We start from the raw sequence: 26,185 nt of genomic DNA on the forward strand, positions 1-26,185 counted from the left end.
TTTTGGAAATGTTACTGCCCGCGTCCGCTTTAGTTGCACAAAATTGGCTACATGCAGTAATATATATGATCTGAAAGGCGTTACCATAGTATTCAGAGTATTTTGAAATACATTTCAACCCTCAAAGAGACAGAATAAAGTATTATGATATATGGCGGAAGTGAAAAAATTCAACTCCAGCTATAGTAACGCTTTGCATTCTGGATACTATCAGATCACCTGTTTGGTCGTGCGCTTTCGTGGTTGTTGACAGTTTCCCATAGTAACTGCATTTTGTTGCTCGTATTGCAAATTGTCGAATATGGTCGATGGTTTTGGAGCAATTACCTTCTGGGGGTTCAGTCCAGCGTTGGACCTTCAGGAGAAAGGTAAAGAAATCGTACCCATTTCAAAACACTACTTCCTAGTAATTCCTACCACTAGCATGACTAGTGTAGTAGTACTACTAGTAGTACCAGTAGTTAGGTAGGTCATACAATGTAGGACCAAGCTGCAATAATTGTGGCGTTTGCTGTGATTTTGAGGGCTTTTACAATTATTGCAGCTAATGTAGGCTAAGTTTGGGGTGTTCAGCTCTCACTTGCTGTGTATGGACTTGTCATGCTTGTGCTGGTGCCTGCAATGCCCCAGACAATCAGGAAACAACCAACAGAATCCCCCCTTATACCGCCATCATAATACTTACTTCAGTCTTTCGTTATTATACCTTAACTTGTGTCACAATATGATCTGACAGGACTGCTAGGCAGCCATTCTGTTATGTCTTGTTCATGTATGGAGCCATTTGGCAAACATATCTGAGCAGATCAATTTCAGTCAATCTTGGTATAAGGGTAGTATACTATTAGTATTAGGTACATATGCATGTCAGTTTGTGATTGCACCTATAACAGACAAGAAGTGTTACAATCAAAACAGGGATCAACAGCTCCCAAACAGTGGGAACTATCATGTATGATGGCTTGTTGGTTGGTGGATTAGTTAGTTAGTTGATAAGTTACAATGTAGCCACTTTTACGGCACTGTCCAGGACACATCGCCAAGTAGTCATGGTAAACCACCGCCTCTTTTACGGCACTGCCCAAGACACACCGCCAAGTAGTCGTGGTAAACCACCGCCTCTTTTACGACACTGTCCAGGACACATCGCCAAGTAGTCGTGGTAAACCATCGCCTCTTTTACGGCACTGTCCAAGACACACTGCCAAGTAGTCGTGGTAAACCACCGCCTCTTTTACGACACTGTCCAGGACACATCGCCAAGTAGTCGTGGTAAACCACCGCCTCTTTTACGGCACTGTCCAAGACACACTGCCAAGTAGTCGTGGTAAACCACCGCCTCTTTTACGACACTGTCCAGGACACATCGCCAAGTAGTCGTGGTAAACCACTGCCTCTTTTACGGCACTGTCCAAGACACATCGCCAAGTAGTCGTGGTAAACCACCGCCTCTTTTACGGCACTGTCCAAGACACACTGCCAAGTAGTCGTGGTAAACCACCGCCTCTTTTACGGCACTGTCCAAGACACACTGCCAAGTAGTCGTGGTAAACCACCGCCTCTTTTACGGCACTGTCCAAGACACACTGCCAAGTAGTCGTGGTAAACCACCGCCTCTTTTACGGCACTGTCCAAGACACACTGCCAAGTAGTCGTGGTAAACCATCGCCTCTTTTACGACACTGTCCAAGACGCACTGCCAAGAGGCCGTGATTCCATTCACATACAATATGGTTATTCCTGAATAGCTAATTTCGTCGTTTTGTACATCAACACTACAACCAATCAGATTGCCTCATGCATACCATGTGATATACACTGCCTTGGCATGATAATGCACACCACATTGATCTGACTTAGACAAGCTGAAATTTAATTTTGTCACCCTACAGATAAGCTTGGAATGATATGAACAGAAAATGATGACTGACAAATCACTGATGCTGTGTTTACAGTAGTAACTGTTAATAAATTGCCTGTTCACACTCATACATTCACTCAGTGCATGCATCTGTACTCGAGTTCACACCCCCTATGTCTGCCTCATGCTCACGCCACGCTATGTCTACCTCACGTTCACTGTTAACACTGCACTGTAACCATTGAGAAAAAACAGTGACTCCTTTCTTTAGTTGTCTAGCCAATCATTCTCAATCTGTGGGTGTATGTACATGTATATCCCCAGACTAGTGTCTAGCAAATTGCAGACAATCAGGTAGGACTGGTGTGGGTGGTTGATAGTTCTAGACTAAGACCTTATAGTGCAATGTACTATATGGGTCCTATTGTTGTATGAAAACAATAAACATGTGCATTTTGTATGTATATAACAAAACAGCATCTGTTTGTTACCCAGAGGACATTGAGCCACTTACAAAGATAAACAAAAGTGTTATACATTTATAGTTTTGCCACTAGGAGTGCTGTTTATCAGTGCCTTGGAATTGAGTAGGAGTGGTTCAGTTCATTTTGGTGACTGCTTATACATCACTCACCTTTCATTTGGTGACTGCTGATACATCACTCACCTTTCATTTGGTGACTGCTTATACATCACTCACCTTTCATTTGGTGACTGCTGATACATCACTCACCTTTCATTTGGTGACTGCTGATACATCACTCACCTTTCATTTGGTGACTGCTTATACATCACTCACCTTTCATTTGGTGACTGCTGATACATCACTCACCTTTCATTTGGTGACTGCTTATACATCACTCACCTTTCATTTGGTGACTGCTGATACATCACTCACCTTTCATTTGGTGACTGCTTATACATCACTCACCTTTCATTTGGTGACTGCTTATACATCACTCACCTTTCATTTGGTGACTGCTTATACATCACTCACCTTTCATTTGGTGACTGCTTATACATCACTCACCTTTCATTTGGTGACTGCTTATACATCACTCACCTTTCATTTGGTGACTGCTTATACATCACTCACCTTTCATTTGGTGACTGCTTATACATCACTCACCTTACATATACATTTGTAGAAATAATTACAGGTCAGTTCAGTTCATTTTGCATAACAGCACCTCAGCCCATCATACATATGATTGTATTTAGCGAGATGGAGAGTGACTGAAAACCACTTTGACAACTATACTAATGGTAAATAAAGTATGCAAAATGAATAAAGTACATGAACACATGAAAATAGAATTAACAATTAATATTAAACCCTTGTCACAACTTGAAGAGAATATCTCCAAATACAAATGTATGGTTGCAAAATAACAGTTTCATTTTTCCAGGATTAATTTATGTTCATACATGTATGTATGTATGTATGTATGTATGTATGTATGTATGTATGTATGTATGTATGTATGTATGTATGTATGTATGTAGGTATGTATGTATGTATGTATGTATGTATGTATGTATGTATGTATGTATGTATGTATGTTTGTATGTATGTATGTATGTATGTATGTATGTATGTATGTATGTATGTATGTATGTATGTATGTGTTCTCACTGTGATGGAAAGAACTCATCTGATTACAAACCATTTAAAAGTAAAGTGAATCTGAATATGAAAAGAGGGGTAAATGAGGAAACAAGAAATAGCTTCCAGCTAAGTCTAGGCTGATCCCTAATCAATCTGTGGTACCCTTATGTAACAATTCTTATGAAAAACACTAGATGCTGACCCATATATGTCTCATGTCTCATTTGGTATTTAGCTCTTACATGTACGTCTGGTTGATTTGTTAGTTGCCTTTGACACCAGTGGGAAGCAATTGTATATATTCATCTTACATGATTAGCCCGTATTGTTTTCCTTAGAACTATAGCTCAGCCCACTATACATGCATGTACTCAGGACAATTAGGAAAGCCTTTGTAAGTGCCCATCCCATTCAATGGCATAGGGGTTCTACATGTTAAACTAACTCAACGTGTAGGCTTGAATTGTGAGTACACATTATTGTTGAATTCAGTAAAACCACAATACAATTTAACTAACCATTAGATGTTAACAAACACTTTAAGTTTTCATTTAAACTATATGCAAAAATGGCCATGTACCTACTGCAGGTGTGGGTGTACATGTACCTACTGCAGGTGTGGGTGTACATGTACCTACTGCAGGTGTGGGTGGGTGGGGTGTACATGTACCCACATACATGTAAAGTCCACAGAAATAATGTTTGACAATGTACATGTATATTGAGTCACACACACACACTCTCTGAGTTTCATAATACAATTTTAATTTAAAATCCTTAGACAATACCTGAATACAATATGTGGTCAAACTTTGTGGCTTTGCACACAAGGCGTGTGGCTGCATTCTGTATCTTGTTAATAAGAATCTTAGGACAATCAGAAAGAAGACTATGATAGAATACATGTAAAATACTGATTTTACCATTGTCCATGGAACTGAGAAGGTCATTGAGAATTTAAATAATTTTAATAAGTGCAGTGTCTGTGCTGTGAAATGGTCTGTATGCTGATTGAAGGGGATGTAATAAATTTATTGACTTGAGATAATTGATTAGTTTTGAAGAACAATTTGCTCTAAGAGCTTAGAAAGAAAGCGTAAGTTTGAAACAGGGCAGTAGTTGTTTCGTCCATTTGGATCAAGGGATGCTTTGTTTAGGAGAGATGTTACAAATTAAGTTTTGAAGACAATAGAGAAAGAACCAGAATAGAGTGAGTTATTAATCATAGATGTTAGCAAGTTTAACAATGTATCCAGACATTCAACTAGTAAACCAGTTGGAAAAGGATCAAGATCACAAGTTTTGGTGGCAGATTTAAGAATTATTTTCCTAACAGTGTCATCAGAAACCTGGTCAAATTTTTAACTGAAAACCCGACCCTGGAAGCGAGGTTCAGTGTTAGATGGAGTAGGCGATACATTGTAAACCCGACCCTGGATGTGAGGTTTAGTGTTAGATGGAGTAGGCGATACCCGACCCTGGAAGTGAGGTTCAGTGTTAGATGGAGTAGGCGATACATTGTAAACCCGACCCTGGAAGTGAGGTTCAGTGTTAGATGGAGTAGGCGATACCCAACCATGGAAGTGAGGTTCAGTGTTAGATGGAGTAGGCGATACCCGACCCTGGAAGCGAGGTTCAGTGTTAGATGGAGTAGGCGATACCCGACCCTGGAAGCAAGGTTCAGTGTTAGATGGAGTAGGTGAAAACCGGACCCTGGAAGCGAGGTTCAGTGTTAGATGGAGTAGGCGATACCCGACCCTGGAAGCGAGGTTCAGTGTTAGATGGAGTAGGCGATACCCGACCCAGGAAGCGAGGTTCAGTGTTAGATGGAGTAGGCGATACCTGACCCTGGAAGCGAGGTTCAGTGTTAGATGGAGTAGGCGATACCCGACCCTGGAAGCGAGGTACAGTGTTAGATGGAGTAGGCGATACCCGACCCTGGAAGCGAGGTTCAGTGTTAGATGGAGTAGGTGAAAACTGGACCCTGGAAGCGAGGTTCAGTGTTAGATGGAGTAGGTGAAAACTGGACCCTGGAAGCGAGGTTCAGTGTTAGATGGAGTAGGTGAAAACTGGACCCTGGAAGCGAGGTTCAGTGTTAGATGGAGTAGGTGAAAACCCGACCCTGGAAGCGAGGTTCAGTGTTAGATGGAGTAGGTGAAAACCCGACCCTGGAAGCGAGGTTCAGTGTTAGATGGAGTAGGTGAAAACTGGACCCTGGAAGCGAGGTTCAGTGTTAGATGGAGTAGGTGAAAACCCGACCCTGGAAGCGAGGTTCAGTGTTAGATGGAGTAGGCAATACCCGACCCTGGAAGCGAGGTTCAGTGTTAGATGGAGTAGGCAATACATTGTAAATGTGAATCAAAGATTCTCTCCGATACACCGGACTTTGGTACAAATATTTTACCAATGAATAATAGTAATAATGGTACATTTTCTAAGCTATAAAATCTATGATATTTTTTGTAGTAAGACTACCAGTATGAAGGCTTAGCATCTTATTCAACATTTTGGTAACAGTGAGTTGCAAGTGGAGTCATGATGGGTGAAGGGTTAGTGTGACCGGCTTGGAATCTGCAGGTTGCAGGTTCAAGCCCTGTTGCTGCCTGCTGTTTGTTTCTGAGTGGCTAAAGTCCTTGGGCAAGATTTGAACCACAACTGTGCCTCAGTCAACCCAGCTGTGTAACTGGGGACCTGGTAGGATGTAGGTTGCAATGTGAAGGTTTTAATCCTATGTGCTTAAATGGCTACAATGGATTGTAGGCTCCCCAGGGAGTTGAATAACATGTCTAGAAACATCTTGCCTAGTTTCAATCTCATTGACCAAATATTTTTTGAGATATAGGTTTTTGACCAAAAAGACACATTTTTACAACTAATTTGTACTTCAGTAATGAAATCATCATGTCATGAACCATTCTTAATCTAAACACCCCTAAGAATGTTCCCACCAAATTTCAGACTGATCTACCCAGTAGTTTTCGACCAAAAATCACACACTGGTAGTAAGATCATTTTGATTTGAACAATTTCCCAACTAGACACCCTAGGTAATACACCCACCAAATATTATGGCAATCGGTCCACTGGTTTTTGACTTTAAGTTGTGAGTCACAATGCTATGCATCAATGGCATGTTACTTAGGAGATACTGGCTTTCTGGAAGTAACAACACATTAATTGCCCAAACTAGCTTACCCTAAACCTAATTATTTGTGATTTCATTTTTTTATATATTCCCAAGCCAGTGTGATAACATTTGATAAGATTAGAAGTACATGTATTACCCAAGTGTTGAAAAAGAACTGTGTAACACTTTAGTAGATATGAAATTTGTGTTGTAAAAGTCAGACTTTATCATTTGTTATCACAATATTTGAGTCATTTCTCACCATAAGGTGATGTGATGAGTTGTGTTTTAGACAGAGAGACCATTAACTAAACTTCATTCACAAGTTGAATTCCAATTGTACTGTCTGTACCATATGTGCAAATTGACTACTAAGAGTGTGTGTGATCAAACATGGTTTGGCTATCTCACCATTCAACATCCCGATGCATACAGTTTACTGTCAATATGGCATTACAATGCATCCACCAGTGAGAAAGTTTTGTGTTGCCCTCCTGTACTGCAGTGTTTTCCCAAAGATTAAACACCTTGTATATATGTATGTGTTATATTGCTATTATATCTCAATTTACTTCCCAGGACACAAACTAAAGAAGTCTTTGTATGTATTTAGTGCGGGGTAAATCACAGACACACTGTAGATCACATGTATAAGGGCCTAATTAGTAGACGTGTGTACAAAACAATGGACATTTTCTTACATACAAGTAATTGTTATGCAAATGAATCATGTTACATTGTACAGTATTATTCTCCAATATATTTCTTTGTTCAGTCAAGTAAACTATGACTTTAACCTAAGGGGCCTTGTCACTTTCAGTCAATGATGAGAAATCACCAAACTGTTATCTTTGACTAAAGAAAAAAACGGGGAATAATATATCAACCAAATTTATGAAACTCAAGAAGAATAAGAGTGACTTAATGTTTTAAAGTACCATAGAGTACAATGTAGATGTACTGTAGACAAGATACTCAGTATTATCTGACGGTAGAATCACCAGGGTATACAAATCACAGTCAAACACATTCAGTTTGGTTTGTGTGTAGACAAGGTACTCAGTATATCTGACGATAGAATCACCAGGGTAAACAAATCACAGTCAAACACATTCAGTTTGGTTTGTGTGTAGACAAGGTACTCAGTATATCTGACGGTAGAATCACCAGGGTATACAAATCACAGTCAAACACATTCAGTTTGGTTTGTGTGTAGACAAGGTACTCAGTATATCTGACGGTAGAATCACCAGGGTATACAAATCACAGTCAAACACATTCAGTTTGGTTTGTGTGTAGACAAGGTACTCAGTATATCTGACGGTAGAATCACCAGGGTATACAAATCACAGTCAAACACATTCAGTTTGGTTTGTGTGTATAAATGAGATAAATGAATAGTACTACTGTTTCACATGTTATTAAATGGACACTCCATCCAGGACTGGTCACATAGCCAGCTTTCTCCTAGCACACACACAAATTGACCCATGCAACTTTCTCCCCAGCACACACATTGCCAACTTTCTCCCCAGCGCACACGCACGCACACACACACACACACACACACACACACACACACACACACACACACAACCAGCTTTCTCCCAGCACACACAAATAAATGCCAGACTTGGGATACAGAACAAAGAGAAAAGTGTGAGTCTTGGCCTTCATCAATTTTATCATAGGGGCGACTACACAATAGCATATTGTGTAGTATCAATTGAATTAATCACTATATGATTAAAATGTTCTCATTAGTACTATAATTAAAATCTAGCAACTTGCTAGATAACTTTGTATAAGTTTATATATATTTCAAGTATAAACTAGAGATTACAATATACACGACATTGTATATAATGTTTCATTTGGACATAATGATATACAGATATTTCACTGAAGTACACATAATGTTATGATACTGAGTTTATGAATCTCTTGGGATCAATTACCAAAATATTTTACTAAAGTCGTGTACCATGTAGAAGTATAATATACTTACCTATACTATAGCAAATCCTATTTCCTGAATATCTTTGTTTATTTTATTTCTAGATATTATTCCAGCATTATATAACATTGATATCAAAGACAGTACCCACAATGTGTTGAATATTTTATTGATTGGAGCTGCTGACTGTCGTCATATTCTGAAAACAATTTCAAGAAAACATCGATACAGTAAGAAAAAAATAAATGTAAGTAAATGGCAGATACCTCCTAGTGTTGGTCATTGTATACAAGGGTATATAATAGTCTGGTACACTATACAAGGGTATATAATAGTCTGGTACACTATACAAGGGTATATAATAGTCTGGTACACTATACAATGGTATATAATAGTCTGGTACACTATACAATGGTATATAATAGTCTAGTAGATTGTATACAAGGGTATATAATAGTCTGGTACACTATACAATGGTATATAATAGTCTGGTACACTATACAATGGTATATAATAGTCTGGTACACTATACAAGGGTATATAATAGTCTGGTACACTATACAATGGTATATAATAGTCTGGTACACTATACAATGGTATATAATAGTCTGGTACACTATACAATGGTATATAATAGTCTGGTACACTATACAATGGTATATAATAGTCTAGGAGATTGTATACAAGGGTATATAATAGTCTGGTACACTATACAATGGTATATAATAGTCTGGTACACTATACAATGGTATATAATAGTCTGGTACACTATACAAGGGTATATAATAGTCTGGTACACTATACAAGGGTATATAATAGTCTGGTACACTATACAAGGGTATATAATAGTCTAGTAGATTGTATACAAGGGTATATAATAGTCTGGTACACTATACAATGGTATATAATAGTCTGGTACACTATACAAGGGTATATAATAGTCTGGTACACTATACAAGGGTATATAATAGTCTGGTACACTATACAAGGGTATATAATAGTCTGGTACACTATACAATGGTATATAATAGTCTGGTACACTATACAATGGTATATAATAGTCTGGTACACTATACAATGGTATATAATCGTCTATCTGGAACACTTTAACCTAAGAAATGACATCATATTTACAATCTTAATGTGTTGACACACATTGTGATAAATGGGATGTTATTTCACAGTTTCCCATAAATCTTTGCATGTTCTAGGAAATATTCTAACTTTCAGAGTCTATATATATATTTGATATTCAGATCTATGTTGTAGAGAATAACTTAGAGATCTATATTTGATATTCAGATCTATGTTGTAGAGAATAACTTAGAGATCTATGTTTGCTATTCAGATCTATGTTGTAGAGAATAACTTAGAGATCTATGTTTGCTATTCAGATCTATGTTGTAGAGAATAACTTAGAGATCTATATTTGCTATTTAGATCTATATTGTAGAGAATAACTTAGAGATCTATATTTGCTATTCAGATCTATAATGTAGAGAATAACTTAGAGATCTATATTTGCTATTTAGATCTATGTTGTAGAGAATAACTTAGAGATCTATATTTGCTATTCAGATCTATGTTGTAGAGAATAACTTAGAGATCTATATTTGCTATTCAGATCTATGTTGTAGAGAATAACTTAGAGATCTATATTTGATATTCAGATCTATGTTGTAGAGTAACTTAGAGATATATATTTGATATTCAGATCTATATTGTAGAGAATAACTTAGAGATCTATATTTTCTATTCAGATCTATAATGTAGAGAATAACTTAGAGATCTATATTTGCTATTCAGATCTATAATGTAGAGAATAACTTAGAGATCTATATTTGCTATTCAGATCTATATTGTAGAGAGTAACTTAGAGAGCTATATTTGCTATTCAGATCTATATTGTAGAGAATAACTTAGAGATCTATATTTGCTATTCAGATCTATAATGTAGAGAATAACTTAGAGATCTATATTTGCTATTTAGATCTATGTTGTAGAGAATAACTTAGAGATCTATATTTGCTATTCAGATCTATGTTGTAGAGAATAACTTAGAGATCTATGTTTGCTATTCAGATCTATGTTGTAGAGAATAACTTAGAGATCTATATTTGCTATTCAGATCTATATTGTAGAGAGTAACTTAGAGATATATATTTGATATTCAGATCTATAATGTAGAGAATAACTTAGAGATCTATATTTGCTATTCAGATCTATGTTGTAGAGAATAACTTAGAGATCTATATTTGATATTCAGATCTATGTTGTAGAGTAACTTAGAGATATATATTTGATATTCAGATCTATATTGTAGAGAATAACTTAGAGATCTATATTTGCTATTCAGATCTATGTTGTAGAGAATAACTTAGAGATATATATTTGCTATTCAGATCTATATTGTAGAGAATAACTTAGAGATCTATATTTGCTATTCAGATCTATATTGTAGAGAGTAACTTAGAGATATATATTTGATATTCAGATCTATATTGTAGAGAATAACTTAGAGATCTATATTTGATATTCAGATCTATGTTGTAGAGAGTAACTTAGAGATATATATTTGCTATTCAGATCTATGTTGTAGAGAATAACTTAGAGATCTATGCCAGACATATGCTGCTACTGACGACAGCACTACAGTCACCCCCACAGATGGGTTTACAAGAAAAAACTGAATTATTTCTTGAAATTTTTGGGAACTCACATGTACGGCCACATTCCAATCAATATATCATCAATCAAGCCAACAAGTTTATCAGGTAAGTCCCCAGGAATATTCTACAAAATCTTTTATTACATCTTTAAAAAAATGAAATTATTAATAATTTACCATGTGGATATCTGTAGTAATGTCAGTTATTTGACTGAGATAGTCTGAGATAGTCAGATATCTGTAGGACTGTCAGTTATTTGGCTGAGATAGACTGAGATAGTCAGATATCTGTAGTACTGTCAGTTATTTGGCTAAGATAGACTGAGATAGTCAGATATCTGTAGTAATGCCAGTTATTTGGCTGAGATAGCCTGAGATAGTCAGATATCTGTAGTAATGCCAGTTATTTGACTGAGATAGACTGAGATAGTCAGATATCTGTAGTAATGCCAGTTATTTGACTGAGATAAACTGAGATAGTCAGATATCTGTAGTAATGCCAGTTATTTGGCTGAGATAGACTGAGATAGTCAGATATCTGTAGTAATGCCAGTTATTTGGCTGAGATAGTCAGATATCTGTAGTAATGCCAGTTATTTGGCTGAGATAGACTGAGATAGTCAGATATCTGTAGTAATGCCAGTTATTTGACTGAGATAGACTGAGATAGTCAGATATCTATAGTAATGCCAGTTATTTGGCTGAGATAGTCTGAGATAGTCAGATATCTGTAGTAATGCCAGTTATTTGGCTGAGATAGACTGAGATAGTCAGATATCTGTAGTAATGCCAGTTATTTGGCTGAGATAGACTGAGATAGTCAGATATCTGTAGTAATGTCAGTTATTTGACTGAGATAGTCTGAGATAGTCAGATATCTGTAGTAATGTCAGTTATTTGACTGAGATAGTCTGAGATAGTCAGATATCTATAGTAATGTCAGTTATTTGACTGAGATAGACTGAGATAGTCAGATATCTGTATAATGCCAGTTATTTGGCTGAGATAGACTGAGATAGTCAGATATCTGTAGTAATGCCAGTTATTTGGCTGAGATAGACTGAGATAGTCAGATATCTACACACCAGGGACTACAACATATACTTACTAATTTAGTTATTTGACCGAGATAGTCAGTTATCTACTACACCAGGGACTACAAAATATACTTAGTTATTTGACTGAGATAGTCAGATATCTACTACACCAGGGACTACAAAATATACTAGTTATTTGGGTGAGATAGTCAGATATCTACTACACCAGGGACTACAAAATATACTTAGTTATTTGACTGAGATAGTCAGTTATCAACTGCACCAGGGACTACAAAATATACTAGTTATTTGGGTGAGATAGTCAGATATCTACTACACCAGGGACTACAAAATATACTTAGTTATTTGACTGAGATAGTCAGATATCTACTACACCAGAGACTACAAAATATACTAGTTATTTGGGTGAGATAGTCAGTTATCTACTATGTCAGGGACTACAAAATATACTTAGTTATTTGACCGAGATAGTCAGTTATCTACTACACCAGGGACTACAAAATATACTTAGTTATTTGACTGAGATAGTCAGATATCTACTACACCAGGGACTACAAAATATACTTAGTTATTTGACTGAGATAGTCAGATATCTACTATGTCAGGGACTACAAAATATACTTAGTTATTTGACCGAGATAGTCAGTTATCTACTACACCAGGGACTACAAAATATACTAGTTATTTGACTGAGATAGTCAGATATCTACTACACCAGGGACTACAAAATATACTAGTTATTTGACTGAGATAGTCAGATATCTACTACACCAGGGACTACAAAATATACTTAGTTATTTGGCTGAGATAGACTGAGATAGTCAGATATCTGTAGTAATGCCAGTTATTTGGCTGAGATAGACTGAGATAGTCAGATATCTACACACCAGGGACTACAACATATACTTACTAATTTAGTTATTTGACCGAGATAGTCAGTTATCTACTACACCAGGGACTACAAAATATACTTAGTTATTTGACTGAGATAGTCAGATATCTACTACACCAGGGACTACAAAATATACTAGTTATTTGGGTGAGATAGTCAGATATCTACTACACCAGGGACTACAAAATATACTTAGTTATTTGACTGAGATAGTCAGTTATCAACTGCACCAGGGACTACAAAATATACTAGTTATTTGGGTGAGATAGTCAGATATCTACTACACCAGGGACTACAAAATATACTTAGTTATTTGACTGAGATAGTCAGATATCTACTACACCAGAGACTACAAAATATACTAGTTATTTGGGTGAGATAGTCAGTTATCTACTATGTCAGGGACTACAAAATATACTTAGTTATTTGACCGAGATAGTCAGTTATCTACTACACCAGGGACTACAAAATATACTTAGTTATTTGACTGAGATAGTCAGATATCTACTACACCAGGGACTACAAAATATACTTAGTTATTTGACTGAGATAGTCAGATATCTACTATGTCAGGGACTACAAAATATACTTAGTTATTTGACCGAGATAGTCAGTTATCTACTACACCAGGGACTACAAAATATACTAGTTATTTGACTGAGATAGTCAGATATCTACTACACCAGGGACTACAAAATATACTAGTTATTTGACTGAGATAGTCAGATATCTACTACACCAGGGACTACAAAATATACTTAGTTATTTGACTGAGATAGTCAGTTATCTACTACACCAGGGACTACAAAATATACTAGTTATTTGACTGAGATAGTCAGTTATCTACTACACCAGGGACTACAAAATATACTAGTTATTTGACTGAGATAGTCAGATATCTACTACACCAGGGACTACAAAATATACTAGTTATTTGACTGAGATAGTCAGATATCTACTACACCAGGGACTACAAAATATACTTAGTTATTTGACTGAGATAGTCAGTTATCTACTACACCAGGGACTACAAAATATACTAGTTATTTGACTGAGATAGTCAGTTATCTACTACACCAGGGACTACAAAATATACTAGTTATTTGACTGAGATAGTCAGATATCTACTACACCAGGGACTACAAAATATACTAGTTATTTGACTGAGATAGTCAGATATCTACTACACCAGGGACTACAAAATATACTAGTTATTTGACTGAGATAGTCAGTTATCTACTACACCAGGGACTACAAAATATACTAGTTATTTGACTGAGATAGTCAGATATCTACTACACCAGGGACTACAAAATATACTTAGTTATTTGACTGAGATAGTCAGATATCTACTACACCAGGGACTACAAAATATACTTAGTTATTTGACTGAGATAGTCAGATATCTACTATGTCAGGGACTACAAAATATACTTAGTTATTTGACCGAGATAGTCAGTTATTTACTACACCAGGGACTACAAAATATACTAGTTATTTGACTGAGATAGTCAGATATCTACTACACCAGGGACTACAAAATATACTTAGTTATTTGACTGAGATAGTCAGTTATCTACTACACCAGGGACTACAAAATATACTAGTTATTTGACTGAGATAGTCAGATATCTACTACACCAGGGACTACAAAATATACTTAGTTATTTGACTGAGATAGTCAGATATCTACTACACCAGGGACTACAAAATATACTTAGTTATTTGACTGAGATAGTCAGATATCTACTACACCAGGGACTACAAAATATACTTAGTTATTTGACTGAGATTATCACCCATCTACATTTGCTTGTCTGAGATTATCACCCATATACTTTTGCAGACCTTATGATGGGACACATAATTTGATACTTATTAATTTATGCCATGTTTGTCATTATATTGTTTGTAGGTATGTTACAGATTTAGATTACATGAATGAAGAGATGCCAGTATTAGATTTATCATCACTCAAATTTAAAGAGAGAGACCAATTAGAAGCCATTATGAAATTTTGGAGGAATCCAGACATCAAAGTGTTTGATATAACTGATCATTGGTAAGTTGCCATTAAAAGATAATAACCCATAATTGTACTGATCATTGGTAAGTTGCCATTAAAAGATAATAACCCATAATTGTATTTGCATCATAAAACTTCCTGTAGCTATCTGAGGTTAGGATGGTTTCATGTGTATGTAAAAACTGTGAAGATATCCTGAACACCACCAAAAAATTCTAGGAGGTATTCTCAAATCTTAATCAAACTGCCTTAAACTCCTGGGAGGTGTTCTCAAACCTTCATCAAACTGCCTGAAACTCCTGGGAGGTATTCTCCAACCTTCATCAAACTGCCTGAAACTCCTGGGAGGTATTCTCAAACCTTCATCAAACTGCCTCAAACTCCTGGGAGGTATTCTCAAACCTTCATCAAACTGCCTCAAACTCCTGGGAGGTATTCTCAAACCTTCATCAAACAGCCTGAAACTCCTGGGAGGTATTCTCAAACCTTCATCAAACTGCCTCAAACTCCTGGGAGGTATTCTCAAACCTTCATCAAACTACCTAAAATTCATGGGAGGTATTCTCAAACCTTCATCAAACTGCCTGAAACATACACCAACAAACCACCATTGACGACACACATCACCACCAGATACACCAACAAACCACCATAGACGACGACACGCATCACCACCAGATATACAAACAAACCACCAGCGACGATGACACGCATCACCACCAGATACACCAAAAAACCACCATTGAGGACGACACGCATCACCACCAGATACACCAACAAACCACCATTGACAACGACACACATCACCACCAGATACATGTACACCAACACCATCACTAAGGGAAACAGACAAGATACTCCAAGCAATCTTAGCGCTGATCGCAGCTGTAACTAGTAGACCGGCATGTGGATGTGAAAATGGCAAGATGTGCCAATGAAGAAGCAGTATGGAAGGTGATGGTCCACGGATATCCCCCGAGGACAGGGGGCATTTAGATGACACAATGTTGGACCGGGAATGGCAAGATTATGGGATATCTGATAAGAAGCTATTAGAAATCCAGGAACAAAGCCATTCTCAGCCCAACTTTGCTGCCAATCTTAACAAACTCCTATTCTTGGAGGATGAGAGAAACTCAAGAAACATCTCAGGCAGTCAGGGGAAAGGTTGCCTTGACAAGGACATAGTGGCTTTCATAAAGTGATGTTCCTTTCGTCAATATCCCACAGCTGCAGTAAACCAGAAACATAACTGGAAGCCGTGTCAAGATTTCATTCATGAAATGAATTGCCGACATGCACGTGGCTAGAGCTCGTCAAGGTCTGAATCCAAACACATTGTTGATGAGGTCATTGATGGATAACATAGATCGTCCAGCTGGATTGATTAGAAAGATCGTCCAGCCGAGATAATCCAACCCAGATCATCTTCAGAAACATTAAAAGTTACAACAGTTATAGCCCAGGAAAGGGGTGTTTCTCAATATGTTAAGCATATCACAATTCTTATTTATGTCAAGTTTCACGTCACTAGTCATTTGAGATAGTTGATTGGATCGAAGTTCATAATATTTGCATACAATGACGTGATATTCAGATTGTCATCTCTGCGTACCGTTACCATTACTATTAATGCTATTCTTAAGAAATATATCAAACATACTTTACTATTAAAGTATTATGACAAGTGATGCAGACTCTTGATCCATACAAATTTTATTCCTTTGAATTGTAATAAGTTTATTTGATATCAACCCGTCATTGACATCACTACTAGACATCTTGTCGTCCAACTTGGTATAATGTATAATAGTTTCTTTTGTCTGTACAGAAATTTTTTAAGTTCATTTTTTTCTTAGGAATGTATGTGACAAACCCTTGTTTTAATTGAAATAAAAGAATTATTAATCCCGATTTCAATTGCAAACACAGTTCATCATCAATTTACCTATGTTTAACACAGCTGTACTAATGAAATAGTAGTTGTGCACGTGTGGTATGATGTGTATGTTTGTGTACAACTGCTTTAGTATTTAGAGTGGTCATTATCAAGGTGTCTAGTTGGCCAGTGTTGTGTTGTCAAAGTGATATAATCATATAACAGGTGTGTGACTTGGATTGAAATTTGATATGCGCACAGTTAACAATCATTTGTGAAAACAACATGATGTTCCAATCAGTTGTATGCAAAGCCATCAAAAGTTTATAAACTATTCCCCATTCAGATGTCCCGCCTTAGTGAAAAGAAAAACTTACCAATTACATATTCCTATATTTAGCCGATCTAAAGAAAAAGAAGTTTAAAAACTACTTGCCATTCCGATATCCCACCTTTATAGTGAAGATGAAAAAAAATAACCATCATATATTTGCTATTTTAATAGCTGATCTAAATACCATTGTAAACTAAAGGAAGTTTAAAACCTATTCACCATTCAGATCTTGCCCTTAGTGAAAAGAAAAACTTACCAATTACTATAATTTAGCTGATCTAAATACTTTTCTAAAGTATAGGAATTTAATAAACTATCCGCCATTTGCATTCCAATGTACCACCTTAGTGAAAAAAAAAAATAATCATGGCATATTCGCTATTTAGCCGATCTAAAAATCGTTTAAACTACAAGAAGTTTACAAAATATTCGCCATTCCGATATCTGGCCTTTAAAGTTAGTGAAAATGAACAAAAAATCACCATGGTGTATTCGCTATTTAGCCGATCTAAATATCGTTTAAACTACAAGAAGTTTACAAACTATTCGCCATTCCAATATACTGTCTTTAGTGAAAAGAAAAACTTACCAATTATATACTCGCTATTTAGCCAATCTAAATACAGTTCTAAACTCAAAGAAGATTATAAACTATTTGCGATTCAGATGTCGAGGTCTTAAAGATAATTGCATTTTCATTGCAATAGTAAATTTGCCTCGCGATTGTCCTACGAGTATCAATCCAATCTAAATGTACATGTGTGACAAAGTGGGCGTTCACCTCTTATGCTATGAGGACTAAGTGTTCATAAGTCATTTTTCTGAAGCATTGATTAAATGGTAGGTACTGGAGAAATAACACCACCACAAAAGCTTGTACATGTAATTGTACATCAAAATACAGCAAATGTACTTAACACTGATCGAGACGATCAGTTGTGATACTGAACTTCCTGTTTTCAGACAAGTGCATCGCTGCGACTATCATCCATGTACATGTACATGTACATAACAAATCAAAATCGTATGTGAATCGATCTTTTAGAAAAGTGACCAAGACAAAAATATTCTCACAGACATAATAATTAGAGATGTACATGTACCATTATGTATACATATGTGTAAAGTGAGCCCACAGGATTTTCAAAGTGTAGTAACTTGAGCTCGCGAGAAAATATGTTCATACCCGGCTGGCCCGCGGGTGAGTTAAATGAGTCATCACAGGATTTCGGGTGAGTTAAATGAGTCATCATGGGATTTCCGTACTTTGCCAAACACGCAAAAATTGTGCGATCGTCACGGGATGCCCGAGTGATTAACGTGAGTGCATGTGGAGCTTCATGTTACCAGTAGTGTTATGGCCTGTCAGTACAAGTAAGGAACAAGCCCCTGTCATGTCATGTTTTGCCCAAAATTATATATAGCATGTATAGATATCAACTTTCTGTAACAAAACACACACTCCCAAGACATCCACACATACCAAATTTATTACCAAAATCACCAGCTGCTAATTGTTGTCATGGATTTTGATAGAGGAATTGCTGCATTATTCATTGAATGCATTCAAGTTTGATGATAACCCCATGAAGTTAGGGGGCCTTTTATACTCCTGTCTTGCTGTAACAATTTGTTTATGTTGCCTTTGTTCTAGGGATAAGAGAGTACGACAACACCTTGGTGTTCGGTACGACTCTAAACGTGGTGCGTTTGACTGGGACCATAGCATGAAACTAAGTGAGAAGGGGGCAAAGATTATTAATATTCATGAATACTGTCAATGGAGATCTAATGGTATAGCATTTGAACCTAGAGAAGGCGATTATGAATGCCCTAATAAAACACTAGCATCAGGACTTATCATGAAAGTGGTAAGTGAATATGAAACACTAACATCGGGACTTATCATGAAAGTGGTAAGTGACTATAAAACACTAACATCGGGACTTATCATGAAAGTGGTAAGTGAATATGAAACACTAACATCGGGACTTATCATAAAAGTGGTAAGTGACTATAAAACCCTAACATCGGGACTTATCATGAAAGTGGTAAGTGAATATGAAACACTAGCATCAGGACTTATCATGAAAGTGGTAAGTGACTATAAAACACTAACATCGGGACTTATCATGAATGGTAAGTGAATATAAAACACTAACATCGGGACTTATCATAAAAGTGGTAAGTGAATATAAAACACTAACATCAGGACTTATCATGAAAGTGGTAAGTGAATATAAAACCCTAACATCGGGACTTATCATGAATGGTAAGTGAATATGAAACACTAACATCGGGACTTATCATGAATGGTAAGTGAATATAAAACACTAACATCGGGACTTATCATGAAAGTGGTAAGTGAATATGAAACACTAACATCAGGACTTATCATAAAAGTGGTAAGTGAATATAAAACCCTAACATCGGGACTTATCATGAATGGTAAGTGAATATGAAACACTAACATCGGGACTTATCATGAATGGTAAGTGAATATAAAACACTAACATCGGGACTTATCATGAAAGTGGTAAGTAACTATAAAACACTAACATCAGGACTTATCATGAAAGTGGTAAGTGACTATAAAACACTAACATCGGGACTTTTCATGAAAGTGGTAAGTGAAAACAAGTGAGAGTTATGGTGTGGTTGCCATGATTGTATTTTAACCTGTACTCTTGATATGTCTAAATGTTTATCAGCCCTCTAAATGTTATGGGATTATCAGCCCTCTAAATGTTTAGGGATTATCAGCCCTCTAAATGTTTAGGGATTATCAGCCCTCTAAATGTTTACAGGGATTATCAGCCCTCTAAATGTTTAGGGATTATCAGCCCTCTAAATGTTTAGGGATTATCAGCCCTCTAAATGTTTACAGGGATTATCAGCCCTCTAAATGTTTACAGGGATTATCAGCCCTCTAAATGTTTACAGGGATTATCAGCCCTCTAAATGTTTAGGGATTATCAGCCCTCTAAATGTTTACAGGGATTATCAGCCCTCTAAATGTTTAGGGATTATCAGCCCTCTAAATGTTTAGGGATTATCAGCCCTCTAAATGTTTAGGGATTATCAGCCCTCTAAATGTTTAGGGATTATCAGCCCTCTAAATGTTTACAGGGATTATCAGCCCTCTAAATGTTTACAGGGATTATCAGCCCTCTAAATGTTTACAGGGATTATCAGCCCTCTAAATGTTTACAGGGATTATCAGCCCTCTAAATGTTTACAGGGATTATCAGCCCTCTAAATGTTTACAGGGATTATCAGCCCTCTAAATGTTTACAGGGATTATCAGCCCTCTAAATGTTTACAGGGATTATCAGCCCTCTACATGTTTACAGGGATTATCAGCCCTCTAAATGTTTAGGGATTATCAGCCCTCTAAATGTTTACAGGGATTATCAGCCCTCTAAATGTTTACAGGGATTATCAGCCCTCTAAATGTTTACAGGGATTATCAGCCCTCTAAATGTTTACAGGGATTATCAGCCCTCTAAATGTTTACAGGGATTATCAGCCCTCTAAATGTTTACAGGGATTATCAGCCCTCTAAATGTTTACAGGGATTATCAGCCCTCTAAATGTTTACAGGGATTATCAGCCCTCTAAATGTTTACAGGGATTATCAGCCCTCTACATGTTTACAGGGATTATCAGCCCTCTAAATGTTTAGGGATTATCAGCCCTCTAAATGTTTACAGGGATTATCAGCCCTCTAAATGTTTACAGGGATTATCAGCCCTCTAAATGTTTACAGGGATTATCAGCCCTCTAAATGTTTACAGGGATTATCAGCCCTCTAAATGTTTACAGGGATTATCAGCCCTCTAAATGTTTACAGGGATTATCAGCCCTCTAAATGTTTACAGGGATTATCAGCCCTCTAAATGTTTACAGGGATTATCAGCCCTCTAAATGTTTACAGGGATTATCAGCCCTCTAAATGTGTTAAACTTCAGAAATTGAAATCAAAAGTATCTGATGATAAATTGAATTGTAGAACTGAGTACATTGTATATTACATATTTCGTTTATAGGCAGGTGAGAGGGTTGCTCAGCGTGGTTACTGGGGTGATATAGTAACAAGTCCATACATATCATATGGTATAGAGTGTGATGAAGAAAGTCTTTTAAAAACTGCCAATGGTGTTCATGTCAAGGTATGTATTGCAGTCTGCTATCATGCCCCTTAAGTTACTTCAAGAAAAGAGAAAGACATATTGTCATGTCCTATACATCAGTGACATATACTAGGTAAATATATATCATCTAATACTATGGACAAGCCAAGGTATACAACAAAATATCTAAATTATACCCTTGTCATTCTACATGCATTCTACATTCAATGTGCATCTACATTGTACGTCACTGATTCTGCTGTGCTTTAATATTACTGGCACTGGTATAATTATGTTATTCTCCAATATATTTTTTTCATTCAGCTGGCAAATACTTGTGACCTAAGGGTTTTGTCACTGCTCATTTAGCAACTCAATAGCGATAAAACACCTAAAATCACTTGTATATTCTTTGGTGAAAGAAGAAAAATATTGGGGAATAACATGTAATTATAGCCATTGTTGAAATCAAGACTCATAGTATAAAGATACACATCAGTAAACTAAAGGTGGAATATTGACATTTATCTATGGTACATTTTCTTACAGACTGCTAGAGATATTTCAGAATACAACATTCTATCACTACTGTATGAGTTGACAAACCATGAAATCTATGTACTACCAAAGAAGGAAGATGCAAAAGACAAGAAAGAAAGTGTTACATTAACTGAAATCACAGAGGAGGAGGAGGAGGAGGAGTCTAACAAGGAGGTAACAGACCAAGGTGATGCTACCAGTGGAAATGAATCACAACATGGTAATACTTGTCAGAATAACATTATGAATGCAAGTTATAGCTTTATTAGGATTATTTAGTCTTACATACAATTAATTATAGCAAGTATTGTGCATTTTGATAACATAACCACAAGTTGTACGATGACATCTTTCCGGCAGTGATCCATTTTGGTCACAGAACTACAAGTTGTATAATGACATCATATGTGCAGTAACATCATTTTGATAGCAGAGCTTCAAGTTGTATGATGACATCATATGTGCAGTAACATCATTTTGATAGCAGAGCTTCAAGTTGTATGATGACATCATCACTGTAATGACATCATTTTGATAGCAGAGCTACAAGTTGTATGATGACATCATCACTGTAATGACATCATTTTGATAGCAGAGCTTCAAGTTGTATGATGACATCATCACTGTAATGACATCATTTTGATAGCAGAGCTACAAGTTGTATGATGACATCACTGTAATGACATCATTTTGATAGCAGAGCTACAAGTTGTATGATGACATCACTAATGACATCATTTTGATAGCAGAGCTACAAGTTGTATGATGACATCATCACTGTAATGACATCATTTTGATAGCAGAGCTACAAGTTGTATGATGACATCACTAATGACATCATTTTGATAGCAGAGCTACAAGTTGTATGATGACATCACTGTAATGACATCATTTTGATCGCAGAGCTACAAGTTGTATGATGACATCATCACTGTAATGACATCATTTTGATAGCAGAGCTTCAAGTTGTATGATGACATCACTGTAATGACATCATTTTGATCGCAGAGCTACAAGTTGTATGATGACATCATCACTGTAATGACATCATTTTGATAGCAGAGCTACAAGTTGTATGATGACATCATCACTGTAATGACATCATTTTGATAGCAGAGCTACAAGTTGTATGATGACATCATCACTGTAATGACATCATTTTGATAGCAGAGCTACAAGTTGTATGATGACATCACTGTAATGACATCATTTTGATAGCAGAGCTACAAGTTGTATGATGACATCATCACTGTAATGACATCATTTTGATAGCAGAGCTTCAAGTTACATGATGACATCACTGTAATGACATCATTTTGATAGCAGAGCTACAAGTTGTATGATGACATCATCACTGTAATGACATCATTTTGATAGCAGAGCTTCAAGTTGTATGATGACATCACTGTAATGACATCATTTTGATAGCAGAGCTACAAGTTGTATGATGACATCACTGTAATGACATCATTTTGATAGCAGAGCTTCAAGTTGTATGATGACATCATCACTGTAATGACATCATTTTGATAGCAGAGCTACAAGTTGTATGGTGACATCATCACTGTAATGACATCATTTTGATAGCTGAGCTTCAAGTTGTATGATGACATCATCACTGTAATGTCACTATTAAGATAGACACTTGACAAAGCTGTTGATGAAAAAGGCAACGTAAACATGAAAATCTTCGTGGAGACTAGCTCTTACTCAGACACAGTAATCCAAAATAATGTTCAAATATTAATTTGTATATTTCAGAGTCTATAAAGATGGAGGATGTCACTATCTACTTTCTACCTATCAATTCAGTACCAGATATGTATCGAAAGACAAAGTACAACGCTTTATTTCATGTAGTTTACATTGCAAACAGGTATGTACATGTACAGACAGACAAAGTACAACACTTTATTTCATGTAGTTTACATTGCAAACAGGTATGTACATGTACAGATAGACAAAGTACAACACTTTATTTCATGTAGTTTACATTGCAAACAGGTATGTATATGTACAGACAGACAAAGTACAACACTTTATGTCATGTAGATTACATTACAAACAGGTATGTACATGTACAGATAGACAAAGTACAACACTTTATTTCATGTAGTTTACATTACAAACAGGTATGTATATGTACAGACAGACAAAGTACAACACTTTATGTCATGTAGTTTACATTGCAAACAGGTATGTACATGTACAGATAGACAAAGTACAACACTTTATGTCATGTAGATTACATTACAAACAGGTATGTACATGTACAGATAGACAAAGTACAACACTTTATTTCATGTAGTTTACATTACAAACAGGTATGTATATGTACAGACAGACAAAGTACAACACTTTATGTCATGTAGTTTACATTGCAAACAGGTATGTACATGTACAGATAGACAAAGTACAACACTTTATTTCATGTAGTTTACATTACAAACAGGTATGTATATGTACAGACAGACAAAGTACAACACTTTATGTAATGTAGTTTACATTGCAAACAGGTATGTACATGTACAGACAGACAAAGTACAACGCTTTATTTCATGTAGTTTACATTACAAACAGGTATGTATATGTACAGACAGACAAAGTACAACACTTTATTTCATGTAGTTTACATTGCAAACAGGTATGTACATGTACAGATAGACAAAGTACAACACTTTATTTCATGTAGTTTACATTGCAAACAGGTATGTACATGTACAGACAGACAAAGTACAACACTTTATGTCATGTAGTTTACATTACAAACAGGTATGTACATGTACAGATAGACAAAGTACAACACTTTATTTCATGTAGTTTACATTACAAACAGGTATGTATATGTACAGACAGACAAAGTACAACACTTTATTTCATGTAGATTACATTACAAACAGGTATGTACATGTACAGACAGACAAAGTACAACACTTTATTTCATGTAGATTACATTACAAACAGGTATGTACATGTACAGACAGACAAAGTACAACACTTTATTTCATGTAGTTTACATTACAAACAGGTATGTACATGTACAAACAGACAAAGTACAACACTTTATTTCATGTAGTTTACATTGCAAACAGGTATGTATATGTACAGATAGACAAAGTACAACACTTTATTTCATGTAGTTTACATTGCAAACAGGTATGTACATGTACAGACAGACAAAGTACAACACTTTATGTCATGTAGTTTACATTGCAAACAGGTATGTATATGTACAGACAGACAAAGTACAACACTTTATGTCATGTAGTTTACATTGCAAACAGGTATGTATATGTACAGATAGACAAAGTACAACACTTTATTTCATGTAGTTTACATTGCAAACAGGTATGTATATGTACAGACAGACAAAGTACAACACTTTATGTAATGTAGTTTACATTGCAAACAGGTATGTACATGTACAGATAGACAAAGTACAACGCTATATTTCATGTAGTTTACATTGCAAACAGGTATGTATATGTACAGACAGACAAAGTACAACACTTTATTTCATGTAGTTTACATTGCAAACAGGTATGTACATGTACAGATAGACAAAGTACAACACTTTATTTCATGTAGTTTACATTGCAAACAGGTATGTACATGTACAGACAGACAAAGTACAACACTTTATTTCATGTAGTTTACATTACAAACAGGTATGTACATGTACAGACAGACAAAGTACAACACTTTATTTCATGTAGTTTACATTGCAAACAGGTATGTATATGTACAGACAGACAAAGTACAACACTTTATGTCATGTAGTTTACATTGCAAACAGGTATGTATATGTACAGACAGACAAAGTACAACACTTTATGTCATGTAGTTTACATTGCAAACAGGTATGTATATGTACAGATAGACAAAGTACAACACTTTATTTCATGTAGTTTACATTGCAAACAGGTATGTATATGTACAGACAGACAAAGTACAACACTTTATGTAATGTAGTTTACATTGCAAACAGGTATGTACATGTACAGATAGACAAAGTACAACGCTTTATTTCATGTAGTTTACATTGCAAACAGGTATGTATATGTACAGACAGACAAAGTACAACACTTTATTTCATGTAGT

General features: G+C 36.0%; 1 protein-coding gene across 2 annotated transcripts in view; it reads left to right on the plus strand.

Moving 5' to 3' along the window:
- The first annotated feature begins 216 nt into the window (after window positions 1-216).
- The window catches only part of LOC144452979 (dynein axonemal assembly factor 3-like), a 28,616-nt gene continuing 2,647 nt past the window's right edge, over window positions 217-26,185 (plus strand). Inside the window, exons 1-9 of one of the 2 annotated variants that reach the window (XM_078144226.1) lie at window positions 217-368; window positions 4,060-4,086; window positions 8,695-8,801; window positions 11,141-11,328; window positions 15,088-15,234; window positions 19,066-19,282; window positions 21,461-21,583; window positions 22,094-22,304; window positions 23,846-23,960. In XM_078144226.1, the coding sequence (XP_078000352.1) occupies window positions 302-368; window positions 4,060-4,086; window positions 8,695-8,801; window positions 11,141-11,328; window positions 15,088-15,234; window positions 19,066-19,282; window positions 21,461-21,583; window positions 22,094-22,304; window positions 23,846-23,960 (1,202 nt within the window). In that variant the 5' untranslated portion in view covers window positions 217-301. Of the gene's footprint in view, window positions 369-4,059; window positions 4,087-8,658; window positions 8,802-11,140; window positions 11,329-15,087; window positions 15,235-19,065; window positions 19,283-21,460; window positions 21,584-22,093; window positions 22,305-23,845; window positions 23,961-26,185 lie in introns of both variants that reach the window. The other variant, XM_078144225.1, reaches the window with a different exon arrangement.

Source organism: Glandiceps talaboti, chromosome 23 (genome assembly GCF_964340395.1).
Source record: "Glandiceps talaboti chromosome 23, keGlaTala1.1, whole genome shotgun sequence".
NCBI lineage: Eukaryota > Metazoa > Hemichordata > Enteropneusta > Spengelidae > Glandiceps > Glandiceps talaboti.